This window comes from Myripristis murdjan, chromosome 9, assembly GCF_902150065.1.
Source record: "Myripristis murdjan chromosome 9, fMyrMur1.1, whole genome shotgun sequence".
Lineage (NCBI taxonomy): Eukaryota > Metazoa > Chordata > Actinopteri > Holocentriformes > Holocentridae > Myripristis > Myripristis murdjan.
The window spans coordinates 17,926,113-17,946,606 of NC_043988.1; the positions used below are offsets into that span (position 1 = coordinate 17,926,113).

Below are 20,494 nucleotides of genomic sequence, written 5' to 3' on the forward strand. Positions count from 1 at the left end.
GTTGCACAGATGAAGGGGTCAAACATAGGCTGTTGTTTCTGGATGTTAACATTCACTTTTACAAACTCAACTGTTAAGGCCATTATCGTAATATACATTTTAAATATTAAATACACTGGTATTCCCTTAATAATTAAGATCTTTTAAGATTCATCTATGGCTTTTATAACCATGATATCTGCAAATGAATCCATTGTGTAATCTGTCACAGAAGAAGCAGGCTCATTTGGAAATGTCCATATTGACTCACCTGACAGTGCAGATTTCTAAAGTGGGGCGAGTCTGTTCCTGCTAACAGTAGGACTAGACCGCACTGCAGTGGAACAATGTTCAGGGTGCTCTTTGCACCTGCAATAACTCTAACCCCCCCCCCCAAAAAAAAAAAAAAACAAAAACATCAAGTTTCTTCTCAATTAGAAATTGGTTTCAGTAAACTGTAAGGCACTAATACAGTAATTCAGTATGCTAGACTGTAGGTCAGCATGCTGTTTGCAGAAAATGGGAAAGTGCATTAAGTTTTCCTTTGTTAGTTTTGGACTCAACTCTACATCCTGGCTAAAAATTGGGGTTCAAATCAGTTGGGTCTGGTTTTGTTTTTGTTGCAAGGACCCGACTCTACCCCCCACCCGAACCCCCCCGCCCCCTCCACTCTATAACCCTCGTCCCATCCCTAATGTGAGGGTGCATCTGGCTGGCTACCCCATCTGCCCATGCTGTGCTGCTCCCAGTCTGTGTGGGCAGCCAGCTGCTCAGGGCCTTTGTCCTGTGCTTACTCCCAGCCCAGCCCTTTGTCATTACCACACTCTGGCTGGGGGGAGGCAGAAGTGTGGTCCTCCTTCCCCCTTCCCAAATAATCCTCAGATTGTATTTCACTGTGCACATGCTTTGTTTTAGTGATGACGTAGGAGAAGGAGGATGTTTAAGTTGCTTGTGTTCACAGTGACATTTTGCTTTGTCTGCTTACAGTTCTCGAAACCCACTATTTGTCATATTTTTATTCTTAACAAGCTAGAAATGGAGGGCATCTCTTGGGGAGAGCAGAGGTTGATGTTGGGTCTGTGACCTGACCCAAGGTCTGAGGCTCAACTGCGAGTAGTCCACGTAAGGAGCTGGGTAGGGCCAGGCGTTCTTTGTCTGTCTGAGTAGGGTGAGGTTAGTGCGGCAGGCCAGCATGACTCAGCACAGCCATGAGTATTGTTGCTTACTCCTGTCAGAACACAGGGATTTTGTAGAGAGGGTGTCAGATGTCCAGCTAAACACATGTCATTCCCTTCCCTCATGCTTTCAATCTCCCCCTTTCTCCTCTCTTAGCTGGATGCCCACTAATTTATTCCCTGATTTCCATATGAAGGAAGCTGTGGGAGTGAATGCAGCGGCTAGCAAGTGTGCAGTGAGACATTCCTCTTAATTCCTCTCTCAATCTGGCTCAGCACAAGAGAAGACAGAAAAGTCTCAATAAACCACTACAGCTATAATTTATATCCCTATGACTAGAAATCCCTTATTTGATTCAGCCAAGCATGACACTGTTAAATACTCCTTTGGTGTCTGCCCTGCTCTAGCCTCAACATCTTCCTTTTCCATGCAGACTGCAAGTATTAGTCACCATGTGAAATATTTAGGACACTGTAAGCATCTCTGGTTTCCTCTTATGTCCATTTTCTTTTTCAAGATGGACTAAACTTAGTCATAACACCAAGCTGCGTATTGCCTAATAGAAAAGGCATGCTCCAGGTTTGTGTTTGAAACACTGCCTCTGTACAGAAAGGACGATTTGATTGGAGTGTGTGTTTGATTTGGATTCAGTCCCTCAATCCCCCATTCAGTGCTCAACCCTTGGTGGAAGTAATCCCTGTGTGTATGCATAATCACACATTATTTCTATTTCCCTCTCTCATACACACACATTGGTTGGACACTAACTAAGTCGTGCGCCCTCTCCAAACACGTAAATACACTGGGCATGCTTAATATGAAGGGTCTTTCCCCTTACTCTGGTCAGTTTGTGTTCCAAGACCTCTATAATGCCTGGTTGCCTCTGCCTTTGCCACTGCTGCCGCTTAGTCCTGCTGACTGCAGATTTTACCATATATGGTCATTCACTGCTCCCTGCCTGACAGCCTTCCAAGACCATTTCCTCCCTGCCCTGCCATTGGCTGCTGCTCACAGTGCCGGTACACATGTGAATTGTGGGATAGGCTGGGAGAGGAAGAGCGGCCAGGATGAGAGAATCTGTGCTAAAATCAAGAGTTGTCTTTATGTCACATAGTCACCTACGATGTCTCACTATCTCCAAGTGCCACATAAAGATAATTTCTTATATTCTTTTCTGTGATAATTAGCATGACTGCTCAATAATAACACTGGGAATTTCAAATGCATTTATTAGAAAATGGTGTGTGTTTGCGACTTGTGGTCTTCAGCTGTTGATTTATGTGATCTTATGCAGACATTTTCTGTAAGAGGCACTGCAAGATAAATTGTCTGGTCTCATGCAATTCATCACTGCCTTCTGATATAGCCTGCCCTAGTGCTGACAAGAAGCATCATGCCCTCAACATGTTCCATCAAGTTTCTCGCTAAAAATATCCGTTAATTCGTCCATTCATTCATTTTCTCTGCTCACTTAATCGTGTTCAGGGCCACAAGGGACTGGAGTGTATGTCAGCATACATTTGGCAGAAGGCAGAGCAACACCCTGCCTAGGTCAGAGGGAATATCTATATGTAGCAGTGTTATCATGGAGATGACATTAAACTTTATGCAGCTTTTGATTTTAAGTAAACATCTTGTCATAGTAGACAAAAGTGCTTTTGTCTAATCTCTATGGCCATAGACATACTTGGATCACTTTGTTGCATTCACACTACAAGCAAACACTGTACAGTTGCCATACAGTTGTCTTTGTGAGCAGTGCTAAAATTTCCCAGTGGACCAATATAGGCAACAGTAATACTGTTTTGTTTTGTTTTGTTTTTTTTCAAAATTGGTGGGCTTGTCTCAGCTACTCTTGCTCTCATACATAATGATCTAGCATGCATTTAATTGTGGCTACAGTTGTTTACAGCGTGGGCACATAGTCACTTCACCCTCCATTACCCTATTTAAATATTGCAGCCACTAAGACAGTCCTCTAGTCATGCACCCATAGTAGAGTTAAATTGTCTAGTTTGACTGAAGTGCACTGTATTGTACTGTAGTGCACCTCCCCTATCATTCAGAGATTGTAAATCACAAGCAGAAGCTCTGGTTTGACAGGACTGCTGCTGCTACTGCCTCAGCTGTTTGTCTCAAGACCATACAAGCGAAGTGACTTGTAAAAGTGGAAATTTCCATGGAGCTCTGAGCAGCACTGGGCAGTATGCATGGAAGACCCTTTAGTGGTGTGCGTGTGTGAATCACATGTTGAGCTGCAAGGAGAGGAAGTGTGCAGGCCTCTTGTGCGAATGAAAAGAATGCCCTCTGTTGCTTTGAGAGAATGTTGTTGTTCATCTTCATCCATTTCTTTTGTGTTTCAGCGTCGTGCTTTGTATGTCTAGCTGTGTGATTCACTCTTATTTTGTTCAGCCTCACATGTTGCTATGCAACTAGTCATTTGCTTGGCGTCAGACATTCCTCTCACTGGATATAAATGTCTGTAGTGTAGTTATGGACATGTTAGGTATTCGGCTGCTGTGAATGTATCCCTTAGCTGATGGAGCGCGTGTTTTGTTGTTGTTATTGTTGTTTTTACCCTGGAGTTGGTGATTTTCGCAACTCTAACTTCTCGTCCACTCAAAATGAAGCACTCCTGTCATCTCCAGTTCTGCTAATCACACTTCCTTTAGGCTGGTTGCCTTGGAGATGATCACTGAGCACATTTACATGCACGCCATATTCCTGTATTATTTAGAATATCCGCAATATTTCAGTTGCGCACAAGTCATGTAAACATGCACTGAACCCGATTAAGGTCATATTCCGGTTAGAGAAAATTCCAAATAAGGCATATGCCTGCTTTAACCAGAATATTGTGCCGCGTAAACACCTTAATCGGAAAATGCCCCGTACCGGAATATTCAGTTACATCTGCGCATGCTCGATTCACAAGGAATCCTGGGGCGTCTTTGTTGCTATGGTTACTGCAAGCAGGGAGAACGACATGGCGAACAGCATGGTGAAAAGCAGCAAGAGCCAGCATTTTTGGAGTGAGGAGGAGACTGCAGTCTGCCTTCAGCTAATGAAAGACTTAAATATCATGGAGTATATCGATGGGAGAAAACATTGAAATAGCGACAGCTTCTTCTTCTTCTGTATTTCCAGCAGACCAGACGCCTATACGCGCATTGCTGCCTCCCCGCAGTTTGATTGTTGCATTAAATAAGAGGGTGGAATATGCCAAAACACAGGAATATGCCAAGTAACATGTAAACGGAATATTCCAGTTGCTGCGGCACATATAAACACCTTATTCGGAAAATTACCTTAACCAGAATATTGACCCGAATCAGAATATGGTGTGCATGTAAACGTAGTCACTGTTCGACTTTTCTTGCCTACCTTGTAGGAAATGTGGTCAAACAGGGGTAGATCAGATTAAATGTAAATGTAAATTTTTGACAGAAAAGACACAAAGGTATGCACACCAGGCGATGAATCAAAAGTGGGTTGTTACTCATGAAGATGAGGGGTAACATCCTGCCCGACAACAATATTTTCACATTTGTTCTGAGCAACTCACTGTAAATACATTTAAAAAATAGTTTGTTTTTTTTCTGACTTCATAGTGCTGAAGCTACAGTCTACATATATATATATATATATATATATATATATATATATATATATATATATATATATCACGTATTAGCTAAATGTGTCATTATTACTAGGATAATAGGAAAAACATGCCGAGAGTTCTTTCACTTTATTTGTAATTGCATTTTGAATCAGTTCAGACACTATGCCATTTTAATATCCCCAAATGTAGGACCCAGTTTATAAAAACAACACGGATAGACATCCTCTTTGTGTTTCTCTAATCAGGCCTGTGTATCCAGAATATTTAGATAATTTATTATGATGATGGTTTGTCTCAAAAATTTTGGAAAACTTTATCACACATGCAGGATAGCTGTAACACTATGAGACTGTGAAGGTTAGTTTGGTTGGTAAAGCATTGGCTTGTTACACCAGAGATCCCAGGCTCAAGGCCAGCCAGGCATGGTTTTGATCCGGTATTTAGATTTGCATCTCAGTGTTGACATGCGGCCGTGATATCCAGTGTCCACTGGATGTGGTGTGGGAGCTGGATGGCAACCACTGTTCTCTTTTTTTTTACGCCTCTGGTGTAGTTTTTGTCTTGACCGCACAAAGAGAGAGAGAAAGTGTAACCGGTGCTGAGAAATTCGCCTCAGATGTAAACCGCTAAGCTTCTACACGTGCGTTAATTTCCGCTTCATGGTGCATCTGCAGCAAGACCAACTCGAAATGCCTGCTTCACAGGAACACAATGAATGTAACTAAGAGATTCACTGGATTTTTGAAGATGAGAATGAATCCATGCTGTTTAACTTTATAAATAATTAAGGTTTGAAAAATGCTGTTCAGTACAGCTGCAGTTCATGCATCTGAGGTTAAAACAGACACTTTTTAAACATATGCCCAGCCTTATACTAGGTTTTCACCTAGTCTTGTTTCTGGAGCCACCTGCCTTTTGTGAAGTGTGGAAATTCACTCTTTTGACCTGTGGGTACTATCTATAGTTTATACAATAACAAAAATACAATCAATATGCCATCTTTATTTATCATGCCAAAAAAATTCAGCTGTTTTAGTCATAATGCTTATTATTTCCTAGTATGGGATCAGTGAAGAACATCTATGTATCTGTCTGTCTATCTATATTTCAAATCAAATTTTATAATAGCATATTTTGAGTAAAGCAAGTTGGGAAATTCTACTGATGTATATTGTCTGCATGAAGGGGCATTGCCTTTAATTGACATATCTTCCGGTGCCTTCTCATATTTCTTCCCTCATGAGCTACACTCTCATTGGCTGTTGTAACAATGGCTGTCAGATTTCAGGAAAGTCTTGGACCACTTGATACTAAATGAGCCTGCTGAGACTGGGCCCGACCAAACGAAACACATCTGAAAAATCTTGTTTGGCTCTAACTGTTTGGAGTCGTCGGGAGGGCCAAAGCCTCTGGACTTGAACCTGTTAATCCAAGCTCTCTTCAGGCCTGACTTCCCTCTCTAATGACCGGGATGGTCCCGTCATGTTTCTAGTCAACTTAAAAATTGTCAAGTGTGACCTAGCCCCAGATTTTCTCGTTCAGTTAGATCGATTACTCTCCGCAGCATACTTTAAAATCTCAATCAACTTTGGAAAGGGTTTGCCTTCTGCCTGTCTCTGCTGGATCAGACCTTATTTTGCTTGCAGTTAGTGAATGACATGCAGGAAATTTTAAGGAGAATAATTGCTTGCAAATTTCCCTGAACTTCTGGCTTTTCCAGAGGAAGAGAGGGGAGTGTTACCCAGGTACTCACAGGCCAACTGCGTGTAATAGTAGATCCCTTTAGCTGCATATAGTGTTGTATACACCCTCAGTTAAGTTACAGAAAGCGACTGGGTCAGAAATGTACATCATACATCTTACATATGCATTTTGTTTTCCTTGCACGGCAGTGGGTGTCTGCTTTGGATTAACAATGTTTTCAGTTTGATTTGGTTAATTAGGAGTGCTAACAATTACAATGATCTCACTTCATACAAACTGCGTTCCTGTCTTGTGTATCATGCTATCAAACGCTGTTTACACAGGCAAGTGGCACGATACACTTCCCTTCTCTGATGCTTGAATTCCTAATCTTGTACATCAGATACAAACACCATTAACATCTCAAAGGGTGCTACATTTGACACCCTAGAGGTTCTCTTGCTCTCATTAGTCATAGCCATACCGGAGCTGCTTGGGGCCGAGGTGTGGAATGTGAGGAACGCCTGGCTCTCTGGCGAACTGGTCGGCAGCCCCCTCAGCTTTGGCTAGCTCTGCACTGCTGCACTCTGCCTGGGTGGGTCAGGAGGTCAGGCTGCAGAGCTTCACTGTCACAGGCTGCAGTTTATCATTAAAATGTAGGTTTCTCCTGTTATTGTTTTGTGTGATGGGTGTGGGATTACTGAATACTGAGGCTAAAGCACATGTAAGAGTGTTTTTTTGCTGAGAAGTATGGAAGTCTGGTAGAGTGCTGAGGTCTCGATGCTGATCGAGCACATGGTCTTAATCTCTGCGGGCTCTGTCAACCAGGCTTCTGTGAAGGGGACAGCATTCGTCAGCGGGAAATACCAGACAGACAGAAAGCAGAAGACTGTGTGTGCTTGTGTGTGTGTGTGTGTGTGTGTGTGTGTGTGTGTGTCTGTGTGTCTGTGTGTGTGTGTGCTTGTGTGTGCGTGTGTGTGTACTTACTGGATCATACACATACACAAGAGCCTAATAGATTCTAACCCTTTGGGGGATGGTCATTCGGGGGAGTATGAGGAAATGAAAACACTGAAACGTGGACCTATTTTAATTTACACATAAAATAGATGTACAGTTATTCTGAAATCATGCTTCTCGTTACCATGTACAATCAAGCAAACTCCAACATGAACCTATCCACAAACAGCAGTTTAGAAAATATATACTAGTCTGTGCAGATAAGTGAGTTTCGACTGGACATGTACATTTACGGTCACCATAAATAATACACTAACACACCCAGATCCTAGTCTACTCCCATTTTTGTTCTCATACATAAACCATGAAATCTCTTGCAAATGTCCAGCACTGTTGTTCATGTTTTAAAGCACCATAGCAAGCCAACATAACATGTAGCCACTGTTTCATGGAAAACCTTCCATATTCTTTTGAGAAAATTTGACCTGCAGCTCTCCTGTGTTTTGTACTTCAACTGGTAGTCTGGCTACTGTCTGGCCCTGAAGTGCTTGTACTAGGCACCAGTATAGGTCACAGATGCCAACAACTGAGTACTCATTCTGAGCCATTTAGTGCTGGATTGGTTTATCAGGTACATGACAAAACTGAATGAGTGCTAAGTTTATTTTTGTAATCATCAAAAGTCCTCGATGATGGTTGTTTTTTGAGTACCTAAAGTTTACAACTCATTTGAATATGGTCTGTAGCCCTTTTTGACTGATTTGTGTTTAGTAAAAGAATAACATCAAAAATTAGTAGTAAAAGTTATGAGGATGACGTAAAAGAGCTAATAGAGTCAAACAATCGGCTCATCTAATCTCTGTGATCAGTTTGCTCTTTAACTTGTTTGTGTCCTTCCTCTCCCCACTACACCTGGTCATTTGTCTGTGTCCTTCCTGCTTTACATCCTGCTCTCTGTAGCTTTGGGAAACAGCCTGCAGCAGTATGAACCTGTTTGCTTAAAACTAAACTAACGTCTCAAATCTGTCCCAGTGTGGTTAAATTAATATGCACTGGAGAATATCCATGAATTGGATGTTTCTTTTTGCTAAAAGCAGATGGAGTGCAGTGCAATACACTATGTGTCCACTTGGCGATGCAAATGTTTTGTAACTTGAAACTGCTTTACAAAGTTGGAATATTCAAATACACTAAGCACTAGCTGAGAGATTATCAACCTCAGGTTATATCACCTCATACCAGTTGGTGGCAGATTTATCAGTATCTCCACTGAGCCCAGTGTCAAGCCTGAGTGTGTTACTCAAAGCACCTTGGTAGATTTTGGGGGTGTTTTCATTGGACTGGGTGAGGTTTGGACAAGATCTTGTGATTTTCACATACGCATATGCACACATGAAGTTCACTCTCACATACACTGGACTTTGATCACTTGGCTTGGAGTTGGAGTATGTGTCACGGCCCAAGTCGGTATCAGTCAGGTGATTTCATGGGGCACTAGCTTACTCTGTAATTGTTTTTTTATGTATACAGTATTGCCTGTTACTATGGGTTGTTTGTATATCCAGCCTCTGTAAGACTATACTGACGGCGTAGCTAAAACATCTGTTCATTCTTACCGAATATGGCCTGACTCCTTAAGTTGTGAGTCATGTCACTTGGCGATATCAACCACAGTAGTGTGGGGGTGTATTGCACAATGGCAGCAAGCTTGAAGTGCCCTCTGCCAGGCGGAGTTGTGTGCTGTGTAAGAGGCAGGGATGTGATCTTGAAAGACTGTCTGATATCCTGGCCTTGACCGACACTCCACAGCCTAGAGTTGTCAGCTCAGTCATATTACTGCCACTGACAAAGGAACGACGGGCTCACCCCAAAATGAATACTCTGTCATGTAGTTACTCCTTTGAGGTGCATACAACTTCCAGCCACACATCAAGCAGCTCTTCTCCTAATTGAAGTGAACAGGTTTCACTTTTTCACCGTTCCAAAAAACGCAGAAAATGAGCATCACATTTCTCCTGTGCAGCATAAGTGTTTTTTTAGCCATTCAACGGCACTGCGACCCCATAAGGCTGTTATTTACTTCATTATCTTGTGTAATTCCCTCACAAGCAGTTTCTTGTTTATGGAAGTGAAAATGAAGCTAATTGTGGCTAGAACTGTTTCCCTAAGTCACTTTTGTCACATCATCTTTTGTGGTGAGGACAATATTACGAACACCTCTTCTTGGTAACTTGCTAATATTTAGTTCCTGGTAGTTCATTCTCTTTATCAAATCTCTTAAGCCAAATTGCTCACTGTGACTTTTTACAATGTGGTATATCATACTAATTTTTGTACTCAACCTACTTCCCTTCTTCGGGGCATGTTTTGAAGTTCTTGCTTTCAGTAGCTTGTATCTATTCTTTTTGACTAACATTAGTGCTTGCTTCAGGTCCTGCTTTCTTGTACTACCAAAGCCTGCTTTTAAAAAAAAAAAAAAAAAAAAAAAAAAAAAAATCACTCTTGCCAACCCATGACTGAATACGTAGCTCTTATATTCTGTACCCATCTCATGCCATTATTATCACCATGCCCAGTCTAATGGCAGAATAGCCGTGGGCAATGGGTGTTTTTTTTTTTTTATTATTATTTTTTTTGATATATTAGGGAAGCCATTATGCTTTAAATAGGACTGCAGCAGGAGGACTCTTTCTACATTAGGTGACATCATCTCTCCGGCCCTGCGGTGGTACTTGGAGTCAACAGCAAAGAATAGGGTGTGTCTCATTGCACTGCTTTTCTCTGACACCACAGTGTGTAGAGAGCACTTGATTGGCCTGGATTCTAGGGTCAAGAGGTTGATAGCAATTGTAGATGACTCTAGGAGGACAAAGGAAGTCAGTTGACACAGTTGGAAAGTGCATTGTCTGCTCCGTTTGTGTGTGTGTGTGTGTGTGTTAGTCAGCCAGACAGATATTCATTTGTGATCATCCGGTCTATGAGTTGATAAAGTGTATTATATAAAGGGCACAGTTTAGTTCAGAGTTGAACAGAGTTGTCATTTTTGATTAAGGAGAAGCTGTAGAAAACTAAGAATCTGTTGGCATGCATCTACTGTATAATGACGCCACCACTCGTAACATTCCTTAATTAATGTGGGTGGTCCAATAGTGGCTAAGTCTAATCTCAATACGCTTCTCTGTAGCACAAATAAAATCCAAGCCTCTTTTTTGGCCTAGCGATGGCGTGACAAAGCAAAGCTGATGAATCTCTGGCTTTAGCCTCATGGCGATTATGTTCGTACTCCTCCATGGGTATACTGCATTAATGGACTGTGTAATACGACCCATTGCCAAAATTTAATTTCAAAATGTAGGCTGGGTTTACGGCAGTTGCCCGAGGTTTTTGTGGGATTGGGCTCTCCCCTCATGGCTACAGATGAACGCCACCTACTTCTACAGACCCCACACAATGAGTGTTGATTATAAAAAATGTTCTTAATTGTTTGTTATACAATCAAATCTAAGCCAAAAGTATGTTTCTTTGTTTTTTTTGTAATAAATCATGTTGTCATCATGTCTTGATTTTTCTGTGCTAACTCAGTAGTTAAAAGCATGATCTGTCAGTGTTTTTGGCATTACTGTAAATATAACTTATAGTAGAACTCTCATGTATGAGGGTCTCATAAGTTGCTACTAGTTGGGAGTCTGTGCCACTTCCAGCTAATAGTGTTTTTCTCCTTGAGGACTGCACCAGTGGAAACTCCTCTTCTTAGATGTTTGTGTGTGAGCTTCATTTCGCAGGTTGGGTTTAGGATTAGGCTATGTTGTAATTGCCATGTTTCAAAACAGGTTCACTCCTCTAGCATGCACTGTGTTGTTGAAGCAGGATGAGGCTATGGCTAATCTCATTACTTTGTGTTGTTTATCTTTGTCTTTACAGACAGGACGCATTGACAAATCCTACCCTACAGTGTGTGGTCACACAGGCCCTGTGTTAGACATCGACTGGTGCCCCCACAATGACCAGGTCATTGCCAGCGGCTCTGAGGACTGCACAGTGATGGTAAGGTTTCCCTCATCCTTTCTACCTGAACTTTGACCTTTGACTCCTTATTGTGTAAAACAGCAACACATACACATAAACTACTTAGTGACAGGAGACTACATGTTTTGATTGCAAAAGACTGGAGTTTTGTAGCCCCAGGATGGATACAGGCCTAACCCTCTGGATTAGATTAGGCTCAAATATGTGTCGTAGGAATCAGAGCTGGGGAATGATTTAGCTGTTTTTATTGGGCTGAGGTCACTGACTTGTTTGAGGCGGCTGCTGTACTTTCCTCCTTATATCCTTATTTGGTCCATGAAGGGCAGCGATCAGTGTGTGCTGCCTGCTTAGGTATGCCTCTGCCACTCCCTCACCTGAATGTGTTTAGCTTCCTGTTAAACCCGCTCTGAGGATCAAAAACACCACAGCACATTTGAATCGGTGCCATTTTAAGTTCATGTTTGCAGTTGAACCAGTTGAACCATGTTTGCAGAAGTTGAACTATCACTGGTTCCTCTCTTTATGGTAATTTATATTGCTAGTAAAATTTCTCAGTTTCAGTAGGCTCTTGGTAGTGTTTAGTTTAGATTAGAGCTTCCTTATTAACAACTATAAGCGTCAGTGGTTCACTTCTACAGAGAATTTAACTTGTGCAGTATGAAAGGTCCTGTTGAGGAGGTTTGCAAAACACAAACCTCCCTCTTATAGTCTGTATTGTGTGGGATTTTGCAGGTCAAAGGAAAAGTTTTCTTCAGTGTTAGTAATGTTCACTGTGCTTATGTTGCCAAATTTGACTGTATGCCCCTCTATCAACAAATCTGTACTGAGTGCTGTTGACTTCTGAGTCTCTGCTGCCCTCCTCAGGTTGTGTAAGGGAATTGCCATTCATTGAGAGTTCTCTGTAAAATGTGTTGTCCAGTCATTCATTTACAAAATCCACAGTCAAGGGTAAAATGGAAGTCTTTCACTAGCAGAATTCCCTCTTTGTTTTCAACTCCTGACCCTCGCCTTCCCTTTCCTTAACAGGTGTGGCAGATCCCTGAAAATGGCCTGGTCACCTCCCTGTCTGAGCCGGTGGTGGTACTGGAGGGCCACTCCAAACGAGTTGGCATCATTTCATGGCACCCCACAGCACGCAATGTCCTTCTCAGTGCAGGTGAGTGTCTTCCCCTCTCCCCCTCCAATGTCCATCATTAGGTTAGTGGAAACAAACTGAAAACAAACAACACCTGAAGAAAAAAAACAAAACATTATGGGAACTCATTCAGAGAAAAAAAATAGCAGGGCAGGAAAACAGTTTAATTGGTGTTCTAGTCGTATTGATTAACATGATACCAGATACAGAGGCCCATCTGTTCTGATGAACCTTTAACAGAGCAGATCCCCCAAAATAAAATATTTTGCCACTTCAACCTCTTATGCAGTCCATCCATCCACATAGCATCTGTGCAGTTTGATGAGGTTTCCAGTCTGCCGCAAGAGAACACCAGCACACTGTATCCTCAACTTCATTTTGCTCTGTTGGCAGGTTGTGACAACCAGATCATCATCTGGAACGTGGGCACAGGTGAACCGCTGATTACCCTGGAGGATATGCACCCTGACGTCATATACAGCGTCTGCTGGAACCGCAATGGCAGCCTCATCTGCACCGCCTGCAAAGACAAGACCATCCGTGTCATTGATCCCCGCAAGGAGAAGATTGTGGCGGTAAGCAGAGTTTCTAAAGGATTAATGTTGCCCTTTTCATTGATCATTTTATCTCTGGGAGAAGGGAAGATTGATCTGGGAAGTCAGATGAGCTGCTTTTTTTTAAATGGAGCAGCTTGGTGCTGCAGCAAGTACAGAGAAACAGACTGAGTTGCTTCTAGCTCCAGGGTCACCGCACTCTAGCTGAAGCAAGCCAAGTAAAGTTTAAACAGTATAATAAACTTTATTTTCAAATAATTCACTTAAAAGCAATGTTTATGGTATGTTGTATAGAAAGAAGTAAAACAAGTCCAATAGTACAACAGGTAAGGATGAAATGAATACAAGAATTGTATTAAAAGGAAAATAGATGTGCAATATAAATGTACAATTGTAAATACACATAATTGCTGTACACTGGTCATAAATTATTCTGCCCTAACAACACTTCTGTATAGTTGTTACACAGCTTGAGCATACAAACATACCTCTAGTATTTATTTTTTCCTATTTGTTTCTTTTTTTGTTTTGTTTCAAGTGATACATGTGAGTAATAGAGGCTACTGTAAACTAGCCAAATTCCTTGTATGCATAAGCACACTTGCCCAATAAAATTGATTCTGAGTAGAAAAAACAGTAAAATATTATTAAGAGATTGCATAAGAGACACCACAAGTTAAAAATGAAAAATAAAAAACAGCTGCATAAAGTACTTTAATTGAAGTTATCAGATAAACATAATACTGAATCAGCTTTTGCAAAGAGCCTTTGATGGAAAAGCCCAAAAGAAAAGAGAAATTTCCTCCAGCAATCAGTGGTATATCCTGATAAAACTCCAGAATGTCAAGTAGTTTTATAAACTATTTTACAGCAAATTTTAGCAAATAACAAGGCCACACAGGTGTTAACATGGAGCTGACCTTTATTCCACAGGAGAAGGAGAAGGCACATGAGGGAGCTCGACCCATGAGGGCCATTTTCATGGCTGATGGGAATGTCTTCACCACAGGTTTCAGCCGCATGAGTGAGAGACAACTCGCCCTCTGGAACCCGGTAAGATGCACCTTGTGTGGCAGCTGCACTGCATAACTAGAGTACTCACAGGTTGTTGTCTAATGTTACAAACTACCACGGCCCTGAATTTATGTGTTATAATGTGGTGAAAAGCAGGCAGCGTGATAGCTGTGAGCATAATCAAGTACAGCCACAAGGCTCATACACATTGTGGTGTTTATCATTCATCTTAAATATGAGAATTTGTCTTATTCATCATGGCAGCATGCAGAAAAGGCTTACATTCAAACATCAAAAATTCAAAAACTTAAACAGCATTCACCTTTTACTGTATCTATCACCATACAGTCTAATGTAGTATCCACCATGTTTTCGGCCAATAAAATCCCCCAGGCTAACAGCAATTTATTACTGCTTTTTCAAGACTTTTTTCATCTCACTTGAAACCCTCTTAGGTAGAATTGATGTTCATGCCCAAGTCCTGCATTCCTGCACTCTTTGGCTCTCCCCTACCGAGCTGCTCTGATTGATCTTTATGCTTCATTTTTTAGCAAAGTATGGATGAGCCCATTTCTGTTCATGAGATGGACACCAGCAACGGAGTCCTCTTGCCCTTCTACGATCCAGACACCAATGTGGTTTACCTTTGTGGGAAGGTTAGTTCCCTTTAAGCACTGCATAGACAAATCAACCATGAAATAGTAAACAGTTAGAGGTATGGTCTTAATTTGGGTGCGGCTATTCAGAAATAAAGGTCTATTTGTCTGTCTTTGACAGGGTGACAGCAGTATCCGCTACTTTGAGATCACAGATGAGGCTCCATTTGTCCACTACCTCAACACCTTCACCACCAAGGAGCCCCAGCGGGGCATGGGCTACATGTCCAAGAGGGGCCTTGATGTCAATAAGTGTGAAATAGCAAGGTAAAAATAAACAGGCACATAGATTGTTAATCTTTGCCTCTGATATACAGAATTAATTCTGTATTTTGATTTTTGCCAGCCTTAACAATTGTGTAATTTCTTTACATCACCATTGGGCGGCAGTACCTACTCTAACATTAATAGTGAGCTTTCTTGGTAAAGTAAACATGGTTGTAGGAAACTGAGTGTTGTCGCTTTTCTTTAATCATGCACTGAATTGTGGCTAATAGATTTTTGTAACTTTATGTTGACAGGTTCTATAAATTGCATGAAAGGAAGTGTGAGCCTATCATCATGACTGTACCTAGAAAGGTGAGTCTTTATCCTTAAGGTTAACTCGCATGCAGTTTGGTTCAGTTCAGACCTTTATTGTCCCAAGAAGAGAAATTTGACTTGCGGCAGACCACTAAAGAGCATGTAATGTGTTGGTCCTAGTATGTCCTGACAGCTTCCCTTCTGACCCTCTCCCCCTCTAGTCGGACCTGTTCCAGGACGACTTGTACCCGGACACAGCTGGACCAGATGCTGCCCTGGAAGCTGAAGAGTGGTTTGAGGGCAAGAACGGAGACCCCATCCTCATCTCCCTCAAACACGGCTATGTCCCAGGCAAGAACCGCGACCTTAAGGTGGTCAAGAAGAACATTTTGGACAACAAGCTGCCCAAGAACACAGAGAATACAGGCCCAGCCAACAAGTCTGCCTCCCCCACTCCATCAATTGTGAGTATTCCTTTTTTTCAGCAAACCAGACACTCAGTAGACATCAGCCAACATTATACCACTGCTCTTAGTAACCTGAATATTGAATATCCTGAATGTTTTACTTTTTTCTGTTTTGAAGTGGATACTGCACCTTTGATTGCTCTGGTGTCATGACTTTCTGAGCTCTATTGCGTTTCATTTATCAACACCTCTCAGCACCAGCCTCCTAACTTTGTAGCAAACTCTCTGAAACATGCAGTCAGTAATGCAATATGTCAGGCTGACTGTATATGTAAATAAAAGAAGCATGGCAGATTATTGGTTTACTTGATGAGGTACATTGTGGATTTTATTCCACCTCATTTCTGACCAACTAACGGAGGGTCTGCTGCTACTCGGCTGCTGGGCGTCCTGCCGCACCTTACCCACAACACAGCCGCTCTCTTGGGACCCAGCCCATGCCTCTGCCTCTCTCTGCAGCTCTGGCCTCTAATCATAGTCCACTGGGCTTGTGCAGTGCAGCCTGCTGGAGTAACATGTTAACCCTCAGAGCTTTAGGCCCTGCCACATGGCACATGCAGCTCAGACTCTAGGGAGTTATTTCCACCAAGGATGTGTCTTTTGGATCACTAATCCATGTGCAAATTAGGTTTGACATTGGTCAAAATATGACTATAGGTGTTTCTTAATTTCACAGCATGGCAGTTATGGTGGTAGCATAAATATGATAGAATGGGTGCAAACATGCCAAGATATGGTCTCATAAGTGTCTCTTGTGTGTCCCACAGAAGAGTGAAGCCAAGCTGGAGGAGATCTTGAAAGAAATCAAATCCCTCAAGGACCTGGTCAGCAGTCAGGAGAAGCGAATCATCAAACTTGAAGAGCAGATGTCCAAAATTGCCATTTAAGGACCCTTTACCAAACCCACTACAATTCAGGACGTTCCATTTGCTGGGGGGAGGGCGGGACAAGTCACTGCCAATCTCAATGACAGCGTCCCACCTGAGGCCTGCCTAGCAACGATCCCTAGCAACATTCCAGCTGAACTTTTTTCTTAGCCAGCCCCTAACCCTCAGTTAACACCGATGGAATCAGAAGGACATGTGGCAAAACTTTTGCAGAAAATATTCTCGCTTTTTTGGTGAAAGAGAAATCTATTCCTTTTATTCTGTGGCAGTCATTTTTATTTTGTCTACTTGTTGTATAAAAAGTCTTACATATTCCTTTTCCTTTTAGATTACGACCCGGAAAATTCCAACGTGAACAATTCCTATTTACTCTGGTATAACCAAATGTTTTTTTTTTTTTTTTTTAAGTAGGTATCAGTATTTGATGTCCCCGTATCCTGACTTATACTGTTGCCAAATTTGGAATTTTGTTTACACCTCCTTGACAGTATTTTCTCCTCTCTGTTTTTTGTGGGAAGATTCAAAATGCAAACCGTGTCTCAATACAGCAGGGGGGGGGGAGGGGTGTCATCAGTGAATCACTTACTATGAAATTTACGAAAAATTTAATTGTCATGGTAGGCAGACTGACAACTGTATAATTAGGAGGGAAATCAGTTCTAATTGAATATGCGTTTAGTTGCCACAGTCTAGACCCAGCACTCTCAGACATAAATAATGACACAAGTCTTGCCGTTTGTGTTAAAGCTACATAAACCTATACCTCCTTTCTGGCCTTTTTCCCATCCCCCTTCTTGCCATTCAGATACACTCGACTGTCAGTGGACACAGCAGTTCATGTAAACATACATTTCTTCCATACCTGCTATATTAACATGCATTGTGTGCTTATCGGAGTAAACGACCAACAGTTCACAAATCTCATTTGCCATTCCTCGCGTGAAAAGAAAGTTTCTTTGTAAAATATTTCTCTGTGTTCTGTAAACACTCTACTGTAGTCCATGGTGCTGACTCCGGTACAGTGGCCGGTTGTTTTTGTGACATTTATGGGGTTAAATGATTTATGTTTTGCTGAATACTGCCCATGAAAGGACCAGTGGCATTGTGGATATTCAACCTTTCTGCAGAAAACATCAGTTTGCTATGCTTTGTTTTTGTAAGAGGTTCCGTCACCGACCTCAGTGTTTAGTACACGTGGGCTTGTTCATGTTCAAAACACAAGTGTAGTGAAGTGTAGTGGGATTCTTCCTCCATCGTCCCATTCATTATATGCCATCCCCATTCCAGATCCTTTTATCTGTACAACCAGGACAGGAATGTACATGAAACAACAACAAAGTAATCTCACTTTGACTTCTCTATTATCTTCTGTCTGGTAATTAAGCCACAGATTGCTTCAGAGACCATTCAGGACAGACCTTAAAGGCTTAGAGTATGTGTGAATATGTGCCTCATGTCATTGGCCTTTTGGTTATTGCTGTAAGGATGTACCTGCTTTGTTTAATGTGGGTTTTTTTGTTGTTGTTAAGTCTTCACTGGCAGGAAATGTGTGGGAGGGGTTGGTTATGAAATGGACTCAGTAGAATGTCAAAGAGTTGCCTAAAACTACAATGAATTGGCTAGTTGGGTCATTGTTTCACTGTTGATTTTAGCCTGTTTCTTGCTCCAGCTGTGCTTATATCCCTCTTAGCACTTCCACTAATTGGTTTTTCAAATAGTTATTTCTCAGATGCCCCAAGTCATAATTAAGTAACTTGAAAAAAACAAAACAAGAACCATTAGATTGTCCAGTCTGAGTTGGTTTTGATGAATTTGCCAGCGACGATAAAAGCTCTGTTGTCTTGCTATTTTGGCTATGATTGTTTCCCAGAGGGAAGGTGAGACGGGTAGTGGTTGGGTCTGTTGTTTGCCTTTTTAAAGTTTGTTACCACTGTAAAGACCAGAAAGTGCCATAGAGGTGACCACGGGAGTGTTTTTGGGAGGACTGTGCGAATAGTTTGAGCTGTGTAGGAAAAGTAAGATTTGATTGGTGCCCTAGTTTGACATCACGTCAAGGTGCTAAGCGAAGAACGCTGGCACCCTGCTCAGATCGTCAGCCCCCTGGATGATGTCATTCAGCCCTAACCCATCCTTCAGTACAACGCACACCAGGCAGCATCTCTGGTTATTGCTTGTATGGTGCATTCATGAATCTGATTTGATTTGAGTTGAGTGCCCCTGAACACTGAACGCTTTCCACCATGGTACGGGTATTAACAAAATAAAAAATAAAAAATGATGTCAAACCGGGAAGCTGTCGGCTACATGCAAAGCCCATTGATTCATCGTTGCTTAAAGATGAAATCCGGAATTTGAGCACCACTGAGTCACGTAGACTACTAGTGAAAGGAAACCTACAGAGTGTTTCAGTAATGTGGGTCTGCAACAGAAGACCTGTCGTCTTCAAACTTTACTGCCCTATCTTGTACATCAGACTGCCACTCTATGGATTCTTTATAGCACTCTAGGCACGGGAGCTGTGATTTGAGGAGTATTAGTGAATAGCTATCCAAAGGGACACTGTAGGTTGGAAGTTGAAAGGTAGATGTATGTTTGTAATAAAGGCCTAGAAAAATGAGTGAAAGCTGTGTAAATAACATGACCACCATATTTTTTTGTATTTTCTTTTTTCTTTTCTTTTTTTTTTTAATAATTTGTTTTTGTTTTGTGGTTGTGCTGAAGAGGGTATTTGTATGGGAGTTGGGTTATGGTGGGTTTTAAATGTTTTCCCTTGTCTGTGTTCCCTGCACCTTGCCATAATACATCATGAGAAAAGCAGAACCTCTGTTATATTGCAGGCATTATGAATATCAAAAGAAAGAAAATTAATCAGAGGAAAACAAACCAGGATAAAGCCTCATGTGGAGGTCTGCTCAGCGTTTTTGTTCATTATTCCTGCTTCAAGTATCAAACATTGATTATAAGAAAAATTAATAAAGAAATTTTAAAATGCAAGCTGTGTGTTAGTTTTCAGTTGTGAGTGTACCGATTTGTTAGTGGGAGAACAATGTGTTTTACTTTTACCAGTGGTCTGTTTCTGTATGTTTTGAGTTTCATGTGCAAGCTATCTCTAAAGGCATCAGTTTGATACTTAATGTTTGGTGAATCTTGTCTGCACTGTGAATGTCCCAGTTTACCAAAAACCAAGATTAAGACCTATTAGAAAAAAAAACCCATCCAGTTAAATAAATCTAGTATTGGTTCCACCTGTGCTATCAGCACAACTGTCCTGAAGTGGTTCTCCGTCAGAGGTAGAGAGATGGGTAACGAATTAAAACTACAGTTGTCTGAATTTGAGGTGAAATAAAAAAGCAAAAGTATCGCTAAATTCTAGTTAGCAGAATGCTGTATGGAAAATCCATGATGTAATTTTACCCTGCAGTGAAAATCCTGCCTTTACTGGAACAGGCACGGTCTTTCTGCTCCTGCTTCCTGGCTGCAAAAATGTTTTCTCTGTTGTCAGTGTACTTCTGCTGTGGAGAGACGGCAGGTCACGCAACAGAGACAATGGTCTTAACAAAGTACAGTAGTAATTTGACACACTATTTCATCGTGCTCACCAAAGAACAGTCGGTACACACTTCAGGAAAATGATCTCTGACAGCACCTAGTCAAACACCACGGAGCCTTTTGCAGTCAGAAAGCTGTTTGTTGCTTCTAAAATAATACACGTAAAATATAATACAGAGAAAGAAACCCCTCGCTCTGATTGCCAAACACACAAAGATCCACACAACTCTGGATTTTACAGACTCCTTCACTATTAGCTCC

At 41.6% G+C, this 20,494-nt stretch overlaps 1 protein-coding gene across 1 annotated transcript in view; it reads left to right on the plus strand.

Moving 5' to 3' along the window:
- coro1ca (coronin, actin binding protein, 1Ca) overlaps window positions 1-18,491 on the plus strand; it is a 41,557-nt gene extending 23,066 nt beyond the window's left edge. The window contains exons 3-11 of the mRNA XM_030059980.1: window positions 11,345-11,467; window positions 12,476-12,605; window positions 12,978-13,159; window positions 14,072-14,191; window positions 14,704-14,808; window positions 14,930-15,075; window positions 15,330-15,387; window positions 15,552-15,794; window positions 16,565-18,491. Of these exons, the coding sequence (XP_029915840.1) occupies window positions 11,345-11,467; window positions 12,476-12,605; window positions 12,978-13,159; window positions 14,072-14,191; window positions 14,704-14,808; window positions 14,930-15,075; window positions 15,330-15,387; window positions 15,552-15,794; window positions 16,565-16,684 (1,227 nt within the window). The 3' untranslated portion in view covers window positions 16,685-18,491. The remainder of the gene's footprint in view (window positions 1-11,344; window positions 11,468-12,475; window positions 12,606-12,977; window positions 13,160-14,071; window positions 14,192-14,703; window positions 14,809-14,929; window positions 15,076-15,329; window positions 15,388-15,551; window positions 15,795-16,564) is intronic.
- The last annotated feature ends 2,003 nt before the right edge of the window (window positions 18,492-20,494 follow it).